The sequence below is a fragment of the Ovis canadensis genome, chromosome 4, assembly GCF_042477335.2.
Source record: "Ovis canadensis isolate MfBH-ARS-UI-01 breed Bighorn chromosome 4, ARS-UI_OviCan_v2, whole genome shotgun sequence".
NCBI lineage: Eukaryota > Metazoa > Chordata > Mammalia > Artiodactyla > Bovidae > Ovis > Ovis canadensis.
The window spans coordinates 51999628-52015150 of NC_091248.1; the positions used below are offsets into that span (position 1 = coordinate 51999628).

The window sequence follows — 15523 nt, forward strand, 5'->3', positions numbered from 1 at the left end:
TAAACATATCTTTTAGATCTATGAAATCAGATCCGAATCTCTTTTATCCTACTGAGATCAGTCTGACTCTGGACATCTGATTAAACAAAGTAGCATGACAATGCAGAAAGTAATTTTAATAGTATATTTTAGAGACATTTTTGTCTCTGAATATATCATACTTTCCTCTTTCCTTTCATCACTAGGAAATTTAGTTTTGAATTAATGCGCCAATTAAAGTAGCTGTTGAGTGCCTTATGCTGTACATTTTTGTGTTCAAATATTATCTTTACTTTCATCCCCTGTCCTCTTATTCCCTTAACCCTGATCATCCTGCTATTCTTATCTATAAAATTTTTCAATAAAATATTACTCTTAAACTGCTATTTATTTTCAAGCAGTATTTGTAAAAGTGTATGATTACAGTATTCTAGAGCATGAACGGATCTTATAGACAGACCAGGATAATCGTTACAAAAAAACTGGAGTTTTTGTTTGTTTGGGTTTTTGGTTCTTATTTTTTGACTTCAGTTGCATAATTTAGTCATACTTCTTATTTTAGGGCACATTGTCATCATGAGCCCACACAAATCTCTCTTGTTCAACTTTTTCTCCACTTTCATCCTTGCTTCTCCATATGCATCCACTGCAAGGACTAATAGGTCCAATATTGCATTTGTATATTGAACAGGTATATAACATTTTTAGTATACATGAGCTGTGAAAATAAATATATTTTGTTATAGCTCTTATTCTGCTTCTAATTTTTATACTCAGCACTATGTATGGTTTATCACTGTTCTACGTACGTCTCTGTTTCATTGTTTCTGACAACTGCCCATGCCGCAGCCTGCATTCATTGCTCCTAATTGCTGCATTCCCTACAAGTAGACCAAGCATCATTAGTTCCCAGCACCACATCTTTAATGGTCATCTCTCCAGGTAACTCCTTATAAATCTGAGTGCAAATTTTTAAATTATTATCTGTCAACACCCTTCATTTTGGTAACTATTTTCAGCGTGCTTTCCAGAGTTAGCACGCCATCTACACTCTCAAAACAGTTCAGGTGGGTTCCCATTTGCCCATATCCTCACCTATATTTGGTATTTCCTAACTTTTGCCTTTCTCCTGGGTACAATGTAGTATTTTGTTTAAATTTGCATTTCTAAAATTACTAGTAAGGTTGAACATTGACATTGCATACTTATGAAATACTTGAGTTTCTCTTTTTCTGAATTATGTATTCATAGACTTTTTCCATTCCACTTTTTACTTCCCTTTGTTGACTTTCAAGAGTTCTTTGCATCTTCTGTTTATATTATTTCATTATTGAATATAAATATTCAAGCTTCTTTGATATAGCTGATATCTTGAATACAACATTTTTTCACAGAATGCCGTTCTATTTATAATAACTTTCTTCTCAGCATCTTTTTGTATTAGATGCAAGGTTTCTGCATTTGGGTCTTTAATTAATCTAAAATATAAATACAACTTTATTTGTTCTTTGTACAGAGTAATAGGTTTCTCCAAATGAGTTACTAAGTAATTCATCCTATCTCTATTGGGGAATCATCTTTATAGCAAGTTCACACTGGAAAGTGTTTTTAATGAAAGGAAAATTTTTTGTTTATATTATTGCATATCATATATTTTCTGTAAGTCAAACAAACTGTTTTTTGTATTGAAGGCAGGCCAGATAAACAAATAAATGTATAAACTGTTGGTCTTTATCACTCGACTAAAACTGATATCATTGTTAAATATATTCTGAACTAAGCCATTTCAAGGCCTTTGTCTATCCATTTCCTATAAAAAGTATGGAACCATATGGTTGATACACATGGAAAGCACTGCTTCTTCCTGACCAGCTACCAGATGTGCAGGGTTCTTTGTTCAATTACTTCTTTTATTCAACATTATGAAACATATTGAATTAATTTTTATAGCTAACAATATTAAAACCATTTTTAGTAAGAAATGTTGTGTTTTTATAGATTTTCTATAAGAATATTTGATAAAATGATGTATTATGTACCATCTCCTTGACCAAGAAAATCTGGTCTGCAGACAGCACAGCTGAATGAAAACAATTCTGTAATCAAGATATGATTATTGAAGGTACCCATGTTAACAAAAGTGAAAAGATTAAGTCATGGAAAGACTTCAAATACAAATTTCTAAGACTTTTTTTTTTTAATTTTTAAGTATTTGTAGGCCATGGAAGATATATTTAACTTTCAGAGCAATTTAACCTACATAGTGTACAGTTGTCCAGACTCAAGAGTTCAAACATCTTTTATTCCTGAATTTATGATTCACTTAACCAGGAGTGGAGACCACAATTGTGAGATAGGCACCATCTGTAACATGCAAATAAATGGTGTAGGACTTTCCCATTGTAATTGTTGTGCTTCTGTATTTTTGAGCCAGTCTGGACTTTATGGATACATAATGAACTGTTTTTCAAACTTGGGTTTCTGACTATGAAAGAAACATTTGATTTTTATATCAGAATTGGAAGAAAAAACATGAAAATACTTCTTATTCAGTAATGAAATATTTGTATTTATTTATATTTTTGCTGTTTTGTTTTATTTTATATTAACACTTTCATAGATTGCTTGCTATATGCCAGAAACTAAACTAGATGACTTTCATGTTTTCTCACGTATTATTCATTCTCATAAGAAGTGTGTTGGGGAGGGGACAAAGGATCATATTTGTGATAATGTTTATATGCTGATTCTTTTCAGGAAAAAACTGTATCTTGGAACTGTTTTTCCTATTTTATCTGTGGAGCATAGCTTTCTTCATTAGTTGCTAACTGTTCCTGAAATCATGCTTGCTTTCTCTCTATCCAAATCCTTATTGAACTTACCTTAAAAAGTGAATAACTTTTGGATTTATCTTTACTGGTAACCCCTATTGCCTTGTACGTTTGTACACTATGAACTAATTAGTATGTTCTCATTTTTCACATGTTCTGAGCACTTAAAAATGTTTGGAATGATTAAGATATAGGCCTTTGCCCTTTTGAAATTTAAAATATGTTTAAAGAGATAAAAATTGTATGGAAAAATAATTTGAAGAAGAATAAAAATACCAGCTTGTATGCTACAAATGTGAATCTTATTGAGTTACAAAGAGACAGCTCTACATGGGCTGTGAAGAGAATATTCATTTAAGAAGGGAAAACTAAAGCCTAGAGAGAAATTTTTTTAATGGATGAGTGAACAACAGAAAGGAGTTCAACTATTGGAAAGAAAGAAACACTAAGACCAGAATAAGACCTAGGAGTGGGAAGTAAATAGGCAGTGCAAAGGCCAAGAACAGCACGAGTTGTGAGGCGTGGAAGATTCGTTTCTAGTATTGTATAGGTTGACCCCCCACCACCACCTGCCCTTAACAGTACAACATTTTCTTGGGCTGCTACCATGACTTATAATGTTTATTAAATATTCACAAGACTGAAATAGGAAATGCATTCTTTAAGCTCATAGCTTTCATTCAAATATAGACTGAAGATAAATTTACAAATGGAATACAAACAAACGTAGGCATCATTTAAATGTTTAGTTGATGTAATGATTTTTTTTTTTCCACTGAAATAAGGTATCTCCATGAATAGTTTATGGGATACGGGCTACCCATATGTGTGTGTAAAACATCTATCCATAACACCTTGTGCCTTATGATTACTCAGTCCCGCCACACTTTTCTCAAGTGAGTTCAAAATTTTTTATGTGCATTAGTACATGGGGTGTTTGGTTTTCATTTGGCTGGAATGTATCTTTAACATATTAAATCCAGCTTTGTTCTCAGCAGCTGGAAACTGTTCAAGCACTGAAAATGGCTCAGAATCAATGACAAACACAAATATTCACCAGGAGGTTGATCTTCCACATGGTCCCATATAGTTTATTGATTTATATTGATTATCATAAAAATAAATACATTGAGAAATCCTTCTAGAAAATTCACTCATCTCCCGAAATGTACCTCTTCTACCAACGCTAGTGAGAAACATCACATGAAGCTGTTTTCCTATAAAGAATTAGAAAGGTGACATCTAGTTAACTGAGCATTTCTTACCTGCTCAATGTGTTTAGCTGCTCAGTCGTTTCCAGCTCTTCATGGCCCCATGGAATATAGTAGCCCACCAGACTTCTCGGTCCATGGAATTCTCCAGGCAAGAATATTGAAGTGGGTTGCCATTCCCTTCTCCAGGGGATCTTCCTGACCCAGGATTGAACCCAGGCCTCCTTCATTGCAGGCAGATTCTTTACCGTATGAGCTGCCAGACACATGATAAAGTCTGAATAAGTTCTAAGTCAGTAATGTTACAAAAGGGAATGGACTTTGAAGAGCTAAATGGTACTCATGGACAGAGGAGCCTGGTGGGCTATAGTCCATGGGGTTTCAAGATTTGGACACAACTTAGTAACTAAACCACTACCCACCCATATGTTCAAATAAAGGGGAAAGATACCAGTCAAAAGAAAACTAATTATGGGACTATTATGTATTTGCAGGTAATGTTGCAGGCTCAGATGTATAAATGGTAATAGGTGAAATGATGATATTAAGGGAGAAAGGATACTTTCACTTTGAGGTGTTAAAAAGAGCTCTGAAGAGGTGACATTTAGTTCATTCTTCGGGATGAGAAGGAGCCAGTTCTATGCGAGTCCTTTCAGGACCTGAAACAGAATCAAGTTGGGCATGAAAGTGGAAACAGAAAGAAGGATTTGGCAGGGGGTGACTGCCATGAGATAAGGTCAAAAAAAAAAAAAAAAAAAAAACCACAGTCATGAAATAGGAGAGTCTAACATGTAGCAAAAATTGTGAAATGGAAGGGATGTTTATGCTGGTCAGCACTGAAGAAATGTTGGTGAGACTTTGATGTATTTGATATACAGATAGAACAATGATAGTGAAATACAAATGATCAGCAGTTGAGGGTAGGTTCAAAAATAATAATGATATGGTCAGAAAGAGAGAATTTAATAAATGGGAGGGAGTGCAGTTTGTGTGGAAAGACACTGAACTATAGTTAGTGAATTGTCATATACTTAGTCCTGGTCAGTCTTTTATAATTAATAAGAAACACAAAATAATGGACTATTTATGTGTAAGATGTACCATCTTAGGGAAGTTGATCAAAATGAGAAAATAGAAGAATTATCAACAGATGCAAATAAAATGTGAGATAAAGGAAGGACAGAGGCTTATGCCTCTGAAAGAAAGAAAAATCAACAGAAAGACCAAGGAGAGAACCAGTATAATGGCATGTACCACACAGGACAAAAGGCATTTAAGGAGTCAAGTCCATCTGTGTCCAAGGAAGCCACTAAGTTAAAAACAGTGGAGGATGTGTTTCAGAGACAGTTTTTATTGTCAGAGACATGGTGTGGTCATACCTAGGTTCCATAGGTCATGAATTTGTGCAAAAAGATAGTGGTCAAGAAGACTGCCAAGAGGACTGGGGAAGATGAGCAGAGTGGCACAGAGTCCTTTGAGTTATTTTCTGTGGCAGATGAAAAAGATACATTCTCAAGGAAAACAAAAAGTTTCTATATGGTGAAAATGGTTTGGTTTGAGGGCTCTTCCTGGCTCATCACTGGAGAACTTCCTGAGTTAATGGCTATCATGTTCTGTCCACCACGACATGGTCCTGACATGTCAAGGAAGCCCCTGTGAAGGATTCCAGGAGCCCCTTTTATCACCTGTGTCACTATGAAGCTGCTGAACAATGGACCTTACATGGCTGAAAAGAATAACGGCTGGGAGCCTTGTAATTTATCATTTAATAGCCAATCCTATTTGGCTTGCAGTCTCTTTTGTTGTTGTTTACTTGCTAAGTCATGTGTGATTCTTTGCGACCCCATGAACTATAGCCCGCCAGGCTCCTCTGTCCATGGGATTCTCCCAAGCAAGAAGATCTCCTTCTCCAGGGGATCTTCCTGACCCAGGGATTGAACCTGTGACTCCTGCATTGGCAGGCAGGTTCTTCACCACTGAGCCACCAGGGAAGCCCTATAGTCTCTTACTATACAACTAACACCATTTGTTACATTATTCACAGATTATATAAATGGCCACACAGGAGTAATCACACATGAGGATTACCACTGCCACTCAGCTGTGCCCGAACTGATTAAGCCTCGAGAGAGCTGAGCCTGGCAGGTCTTGCCCTGATCTAAGAGTGGGACAAAAACTGTGCTTGTGGTAATGGCCTTTCCTGCCAAAGTGGTAGGGGGGCTTTGCATATTTGTCTTGTATTAGCAAAGGCTAATGTGTTTTGTTTGTCTGTTCTCAAAGGGGAAGTCAGCCAGTGTATTGCAAATCACTTTTCTCCCATCATAATAGGATCTTAGGCCATGTGAAACACATACTAGTTTGTTTTTAGCTAAAGGAATGGACAGGCGTCCACTTTACTGGACTTTGCTTTGTTACTATTATGTAGATATTGAGTTGCTTACCGTTTGAAGGTTTGTGGCAGTCCCATGTGGGGCAAGTCTGTTGGCACCATTTTTCCAACAGCCTTTGCTCACTTTGTGTCACCTTTTGATAATTCTCACCATATTTCCAACTTTTCATTGTTACTGTATTTGTTATTATTGAGGCAGTGTGTAATTTCCTCGATTCCGCCTTGTCACAACAAAAATTTGAAGTGATGGACCAGTGTTAAAACCCTTGGACAGACCGTGTCACAACTCTCGGACAGATCAGTGTTACAGCTCTGTGTTACAGCTCGGTTTTATTTAGAAAATAAAGGAAAATACATCCTCAAGGCGTGAGGGCATGCCGACCCAAGAGACGCAGAGAGGAGAGAGAGAGAGAGAGAGAGGGAATGAGTGAGAGAGAAAGAGAGCCCCAGCCCTTTGGCTCCTCTTTTTATGTTTTTTCTCCTCCCCCTGGGGCTGCCCTATGTAAACTGGGCTAGCCAGGAGTGCTGTTTGTTTTACCTGATGTCCTCACTCCTGTCTATAGACTTTCCTTTGTTCTGTTTTTGTGGGCTTTTCCCTTCCTTGTCTTTTAGCCACCGCCATTCTGGACTCCTTTTTCCTATTCTAACTAGCTAACATTATGATCTGTGATCAGTGATATTTGATATTGCTATTGCAAAAAGATTAATAGTTCTTTGAAGACTCAGATGACAGTTGACTTTTTTAACAGTGCTTTTAATTATGGCATATCCATTATTTTTTAGACATAACACTATTGCACACTTAATAGACAATAGTATAGTAGAAACATAAATTGTATATGCATTGGGAAACCAAAAATGTGTGTGACTCATTTATTGCGATATGCTCTTTAATTGTGGTCATCTGAAGTGAAACCCACAATAAAGTATGTCTGTATATAGGAAAGGTAAAGGTAAGTATTCATAGCTCTGTACACAGTATTCTCACCTGTGTTATTTAAACTTCACAGCAATCCTTCAAGTTCATTAGAATTATTACTTCCTTTACAGAGAAAATGAACACAGAAAATACACATCAGTGCCCCTAGACCACACAGTTAGTAGACAGTGGTGCCAGTGTTTGAATCTAGCTTTGTCTAAAGTCAAATCATTCACTCACTAGTATGGCTATTAGTGGTAAAACATTAGCTATTTACTGAAAGCCATACTGTGCTCTTCTTACCCTGAATTACAATTATTTACCAATAGAAATAATGTCTATATTTTTTTACCACTAAATAATGTAATTTATTATGTCACAAACATGAAAAGAAAATAGTTGAGTACTGAAGGTATATGCAGACTTAATATTTACTAGACCTGTGAAGTTCTTCAGAGCAGAGTCTGGACTTTTGTTGTTTATTTTTTAGTCTGTTAAATGGACAGCCTGGTAGAATTGTAGGAAGCGCTCACTGAATTAATGAATGGATGGATTCTTTTTGATAGGGAGAGAGAGTGTGGATATCACAGCTCTCCCAACACAGGGCCTCATAGATTGATCATTGTGATCTGGGAAACATAAGAACCTCTGAGCTAATAATGTGAGAAACTGCATTTATTTTGCCATTGAAAAATTATATTTGACAGGTCTTCGTTACACTCAAAGCTTGACTGCTATACTGAACTGGATGTTTTTTCTAATGGGTAATGGAAATCATTGGGTAAAAAGCCCTCTCTGTTTGCTCTTAACAATATTGACGTAAAATTACCTCTAAGTCTTTGACATGAAGTGATCTCAATATAAATAAGTTTAGGACAAACACGTGTGCACAGAACACATGTTCACACATGCACACACGCCTAATGTAATTATTTAGCCTCTTTCTCCTGTATATTTATATTATATATAGCATAACAATATAAATATAAAATAAATATGTATGTATTAAAATATGAATATGTAAATACAATATTAACATAAGTTATATACATTTATATAGTATATTATGGGCTTCCCAGATGGTGCTAGTGGTAAAGAACCCACCTGCCAATGCAAGAGACAAAGGAGAGGCAGATTTGATCCCTGGGTTGGGAAGATCCCCTGGAGGAGTATGGCAACCCACTCCAGTATTCTTGCCTGGGGAATCCCATTGACAGAGGAGTCTGGTGAGCAACATTCCATAGGGTCTCAAAGAAGTCAGACATGATTGAAGTGACCCAGCGTGCATATAATATATTATATGGTTAATATATTCATTATATAATATATGTATAATATATAATTGTGTACCTATGACAGAGAATTTCATCATATGATTGCAAAAATGAAAAAAAAAATTTCTAGATAGTGGAAAGGTGTAAGCTGGCATTCTATTTCCTGGATAATACTTCAGTGCCTTTGATTTTCTTGTTCTTGTACAGGTGAAGACAGATGATAGAGTGGTTAAGATGGACCTCGGTTTACTCTTCCTAAGAGTACGCAGAATGGATGCTGGGACCTATTTTTGCCAGACCGTAGAGCATAGTTTTGTTCACACCATCCGTAAAATCACCCTGGAGGTAGTGGAAGAGGAGAGAGTGGAGGAGATGTTTAACAAAGACTTTGAAGACGATAGACTTCATAAGATGCCTTGTCCTGCCCAGAGCATCATCCCGCGTGGGACAAAACCATGGTACAAGGAATTCTTGCAGCTGATTGGTTATAGCAACTTCCAGAGAGTGGAAGAATACTGTGAGAAGGTATGGTGCACAGATAAGAAGAGAAAAAAGCTTAAAATGTCCCCGTCCAAGTGGAAGTATGCCAACCCACAGGAAAAGAAGCTCCGTCCCAAAACTGAGCACTATCGCCTGCCGAGGCATGCGCTGGACTCCTGATGGGGTGAAACCTTCTACTGGCTTCTGAAAAATTTATATTTAGAAACTAAAAAAAAAAAAAGAGAGAGAGAAACCATATACTTTCTTTGCATTGCTTAAAAAGAGTTTTCTGTAATATAGAAAGGACTATAGAGGTGATATAAATTGTTCTATATACTCATTTGACTGGTTAACTCACATAAAATTAACTAATTTTTTTTGAAAACCATGGATTGCTCAATGATTTCACATTCTGTTTATCAAAAGATGACCATAATTGTAGCTTTGAGTGGCTGGCTGCTCTTCCATGGCAGTTATTATTTTACTCTTAAAATTAATGCAATATTGCTGAAAAATTAGATATTTTCATAATCATGGCAAAAATAAATGTTTTAATCTTTATGAATTTTGCCTTTCCGCCACAATGTAAAATATATAGATTATCACATACTTTAACATTCTCATGTGAACAACCTGTACTCTTTTAAGAGTTAATGTAGTAGTGTTGTCTAAGCCGTGAGTTTTATGAAGCAGGTCTGTTGTAATTACTGTAAACTATGAAAGAAAAAGTGTGGTCACTTTGAGGCTGTGTCCTTCCTAAAACATTCAATAATAAACCACATTCACAATAGTTCTGTTTCAGAATGAAAACACGTTCTTTGAATTTCACTTCAGGGTAGAAAGAAGAAAGTTAACATAACAACATCTCAAAGACAGCAAAGAATGCCGGCAGATGGTGACAGAAAACATTTTTGCTGCCCTCTTGTGGTAGAAAAGGTATATTCTCACATCTTTTTTTAATTCTATGGATGGTCCAGTAAAGATTTAGAACGAGTTTTTCAATAAACACATTTAGGTCATTTTCAAAAAAAAAAAAAAAACTAATTTAAGTAAAAATGTGATTCTTATAAGATAATGTTTATGAATAATTCATTACCTCACAAACCAAAAATGAAGGTACTAAAGCACTGAAGCCCTATGAAAACTTAAATTGTAAAGATTATTTAAAAAAATGATCTTCCCAGAAATCTAAAAGCTATTCCAGAAACATGTTTTATTTTTAAAAAGTAAAATATTCTGCACTCAGATATCAATATTTCCTTTTAATTTTATATTAAATAGGAAAGTTGTTTCATGAGGTTCAATTAACTACCAAGATATTTAGAGCATGTTTACTTGTTTCTTATATTATCAGAGGTTTTTATATTTGAAAATGATTATTTCCTAGTTTTTTATCTTATTTTATTTAGCTGTTAATTTTCTAAAGTATGAAATTCTGAGAGTTTTCATTTAACTAAAACTAAATGCAAGTGAATTACACATAAATAATTAGGAATGTTTATTTAAATTTAAGTTTGAATGACATTATTGTCAGTTTTGAAAATTAGCTTATAGGCTATAGTTGATAATGTGAAGGTTTGCAATTTCATTCAAGAATTAATAAATTTAAGAAAGTTTGGAAAGTTCATTAAATAAGTTGCCAAGCTCCAAAAGTCCTAAAGGAAACAAATATATTAGAAATTAACATTCTCTGAAATGCACAATTGTTATTTACCTAAAAATCCACTGGAGGTCATTGCTGTCCATTTCTGTGTTAACAGTAAGCTGTATGTGTTTCAGTGAAGGCTTACCCAGTGTGGAGAAAGAGAACCATAACCCCAGATCAGAGGGTCCTTAGCAAATTTTGTGTCTGCAGTACTCAAAGTGAACAGATAAGGCAAAGCACCATTGAAAATATTGTTCTATTAACACAAGAGAAGGAAAAGTAGGATTTTCTCCTGTATTCACATTTTTTTTTAAATTAAGGCAGCTAGAGTATAAGTGGCTATCAGTTTTATCTCAATAACACACCCAAAAGCAGTTAATGAGAGCAATGATGTTAATTGTAAACTAAAATATTTTGTAGCTGAAGAAATAAAACTGAGGAAAATAAATTTTATGTTATGTAAATCTTAAAAATTAAATGATTCTACAAGCTGTTTCAACTAAAATGAGATGATTATTTTAATAAGACAAAAAAAAAAAAACCTTTTTAAAAATGCTAACTCATAGAAGCCTGATAAGAAAATTTTGAGGACCTAAGTTCACAATTTAGGGAGAGGACTGAATTTCATATATACTTATTTTTCCATCTTCTTACTTTCTCTCTCTCTGCCACCCTTTTTTCCCTCCTGTGTTCTCCCCCATACATGAGTGTAGGTATACTGTCACACACACACACACACACACACACACACACACACTTTTAAGATACTGCCTTTTCAAAAGACAAACGAACAAGCTATGCTGTCCTGTCCTTCTTGAGAATCTGAAACATACCACAAACATATTCAGCCCTTTGTTCTGTTTGCCAGTAGAAATCAAATGTAGAATCTCCTTTGAGAAACGTGCAAACTTGGAAAATCACAAGTGAATTGGTCCTCTTTATGCCCCTTTTCTTGAACTCAGGAAGGACACATACTTAGTCACCCACCTTGGCCCCAGCACATTTTCCCCAGACATCATGCCCCCCAGGAACACCCAGGTGAGAATCCTAAGGGCCGTCTCCACCCAGGTCAGTCTCCCGCTTCTCCAGATGTCCTCCGCGATTCTCTGGGAAGGGAGAAGACCTGCGAATAGAACGGGCTTTGGCATAAGATCATGTGCACCTCAGTTTTCAGTCCTGTGTCACCTGTTAAGCTGAAAATGGAGATTTGTTAGCTAGAAGGACTATAACTTGAATGGAATTTACTTTATGATTTGTGAGGTCTCTTACATATCTAGCCTTTTATATTGTTAATATTTTCTTTTGTGTTTATTACTGAATACTTCAGTGCAAATTTATCACCTTGGAGAAACAGAGATTAAAAATAGAAGCAAACACTAATACGAGCTCTAAAAAAAAAGGGAACAGAAAGTCTTTGCCTGCTAAGTAAGTGGCAATTCTATATACATATATATGTGTATATATATATGAGTCTTTTTTCCTTCCTAAAGTTAGTTAAATACTTAGGAGATTTTTATCGAGTGTTTAATATTTACTATAGGGTATAGGGTTTTGTAAATCCTCATAGTGATTATGAACATTTGTAAAATTTGTAAAATACAGTAAATCATTTTGAGTGCTTGTGTTAAGCTTGAATCAAACACAGCAGCTGTTGTCCTTAAAATGCATTGTCTTCAGCTTGACAGATACATTAAAATATTAAAAATATTACCTAGCCTTGAATAGGTATTTGAGATCCCAGGAAAAAGTGCCACAGTCATAATGACAGTAAGGAGTTGATGTTCTTTTTCTTACCACAGAGAATCACGTTAAATTACTTCTTCATAAACAGTGCTCATTTTTCAGGCCAACAACTGTTGCATTTGAATCAGATATAAATAACTGATTTCCAATGAACACTTTTGATTGTAGTATGTTATTTAAGCTGGTACGTTTATTCTTCTTGGGAAGATAGCGTTATCTTTTTGCTTTCATTATAAACTGAGTGTGTTCTGTTTGTGTTTAAATGGCTTAGTTATAAGCTGGAGGACTGTACTGGGGTATTTTTGTCTACATGACTTCCTTTCATTTGCTTGCCTGCATCCGTAACGGCATGTGCCATATTGTTTCTTTTCACTGATGATAGGCTATGAGACTTAGTACCACATGGTGGCAAGCTGCAAAGACCATTGACAACGGGTTTCTTTGACTGTCACGTGGATCTGCCAATGTCCACTGCATAATTTGTACCATTATGTATGATTTCTATTTAGTTCAACTTAGAGGATAAAGAAATAAATATTTGTGAAACCCCTGCGTGTTGTCTGAGGAGTGTTTTCTAAGTTTTTTTCTGTTGAACCCAAGTTTCATAATAATGTCAAGCCTGAATGTAAACATACAATACTGGATGAGCATTCATTTTTAAGAATTTAGACTAGAATTTAGTTCACTTTCATTTCAAATGTATAAGTCAACTTTCTAAGAAGGAGAGTGCTCATCTCATTGCCTTGCAGCAGTTGGATCTGTGCATTTCACACCTTGTGTCTAGGACCAGTAGCCAGAAATTCCTTTCAAAGCTGCATCATCCAGGTAAGAGATTTGGAAAATGAATGCTTTTAAGATGATAACTGGTTGGATGTTTATGGTTTTTGCAAGCCTCAACTTGTATCTAAATTGCTGTCTTCCCTAGCTCTGGGAGTTGGTGATGGACAGGGAAGCCTGGCATGCTGCAGTCCATGGGGTCACAAAGAATTGTACGTGACTGAGTGACTGAACTGAACTGCTAATTTTCATAAGAACTTGGGCTTTCCTTGTAGCTCAGTCAGTAAAGAATCTGCCTGCAGTACAGGAGACCCGGGTTCGATCCCTGGGTTGGGAAGATCCCCTGGAGAAGGAAATGGCAACCCATTCCAGTATCCTTGCCTGGAAAATCTCATGGACACAGGAGCCTGGTGGGCTTCAGTCCATGCGGTTGCAAAGAGTCGGGCACGACTAAATGACTAACACTTACTTACTTACTTACTTACTTGGGGAGGTCATTTAATGAGATTTAATGTTAAATGACTCCTCCTTTTGGGACTTTTGTTCTCAAGGCCAAATTTATTGTATCAGTAAGTAGTTATTTCCACTGTATTAGAGGAAGAATTTGGCACCAATCTAGAACACTGTTTCTGGCAGCTTTGTGGTAAGAGCACTCTCTTACCATTAATGGTAACTGTTTATACATGTTTCACACTTGCATGTATATATAATACAGGAACTACTTTTAATGAAGTATTTGATGAACCCATTGAAAAGGATTTTTAGATACATATTCAGTCATTAGTTGAGGGAAAGCAGGGAAACAATTGTGAGGATTAGAAATCTCCCACTTGTTATTCAAAGGAAACAAAAGTATGCACCCATCTTTTTATTCAAAAAATGTCTGCCAGGCAGTGGATAGTTGCTTAAGAATGCCATTAAGTTATGTAAATGAATAAAATTTAACTGCATTTGTTCTGAGAGTATGTTCTGAGACTATTTCATGGGAAATAGTCTAAATCTTCATTTTACTCTGTGTACTAAGACCCTCAACAAGAGTGCAGCTTTAACATTTTTTTTTTCGAGCGTTTGGAATGTTGTGAAAAGTACTTCTAAATATGAATCTTGGGACTGCTGGTCAGGATGACATTAAAAAGGCCACACTTTGATTCAGAGGAGCTACAATGATGTAGCAATGATAGCTGGTACATAAAAAGAAAGAAAATAGTAATTTAACAAAAAAAAAAGAAAGAAATAGAAACATGCAAAAGGAGCCTGTGAACCAATATTCCAAGACATTTCAAAATATCTGAAGCTAAGTAAAAAGCAACTGGAACTGTTGGCTTATAGCAATCTGGTTAGGGCATTCTTTGTGCCATAAAATAGGTTTTGGGGAAAGGAGAAGATAAAATTATAAGTTCAATGTTCAAGTAAAAAAGCAAAGAGCTAGTGACAAACAAGATGATCCCTTAGAGAGTGTTTGATAAATTTAACCTATTTTGAAAGAATGGTTAAAGAGTTTCTTAATTTTACATGTTTTTTTTTTAAAGCAGCTTAAAATAATTCAAATTTATCATGTGATTTCCATAAATCAGAAGTCCAGGCACAAAGTATTTCAGCTGGATTCTCTGCTTAGGATCTAAAAAGTTCAAAACCAGTGTATCAGCTGCCTGGGCTCTGGGGAAGAATCTACTTTCAAGTTCATTCAGGCAAATAGGAGAATTCTGTTCCTTGTGGTTCTAGGACTGCCCTGCCCTGCCCCATGTTAACAATAGTGGGCTACTGAGTCCTTGTCAGAATCAGACCCTCTCTGTCTTTCTCTTATGCTGCATTTTTCTGCCTCCAGTTAGAGGAATATCTGTTTTAAGGGTTTGTGTGATTAGATTGGGCCCATCCAGCTAAAGTTTGTAATTTTAGTTACATTGCTAATGTTCTTTTTGCCATGTAACAACATATTTTCAGATTCTGAGGATTAGGGTGTGGGTTTATTTCAAGGACCATGTAAGCCCTCTTGCTTCCAAAGATTCATATTCTTCTCAAATGCAATATACATTTACCCCATCTCAAGGTCTTCTAATGCCTTATCCTGTTATAGCTTCAGCTCAGAAGTCCTCAGTCTTCTCAACTGCTTCTAAATCAGGTATTAGTAAGGCTCTTAGTGTATCATCATTTACCCTTTGGGGGGCAATTCCTATCCATCTGTGGTCCTGTGAAACTAAAGGAACAAATCTTATGCTTCCAGCATATAATGATGGGTCAGGCATAGGGTAATACTCTACAGATATTCTGGATTAAA

At 35.8% G+C, this 15523-nt stretch overlaps 1 protein-coding gene across 1 annotated transcript in view; it reads left to right on the top strand.

Moving 5' to 3' along the window:
- The window catches only part of SEMA3E (semaphorin 3E), a 274042-nt gene extending 263307 nt beyond the window's left edge, over positions 1-10735 (top strand). Inside the window, exon 17 of the mRNA XM_069586651.1 lies at positions 8811-10735. Coding sequence (XP_069442752.1) covers positions 8811-9263 — 453 coding nt within the window. The 3' untranslated portion in view covers positions 9264-10735. The remainder of the gene's footprint in view (positions 1-8810) is intronic.
- Positions 10736-15523: the final 4788 nt, after the last annotated feature.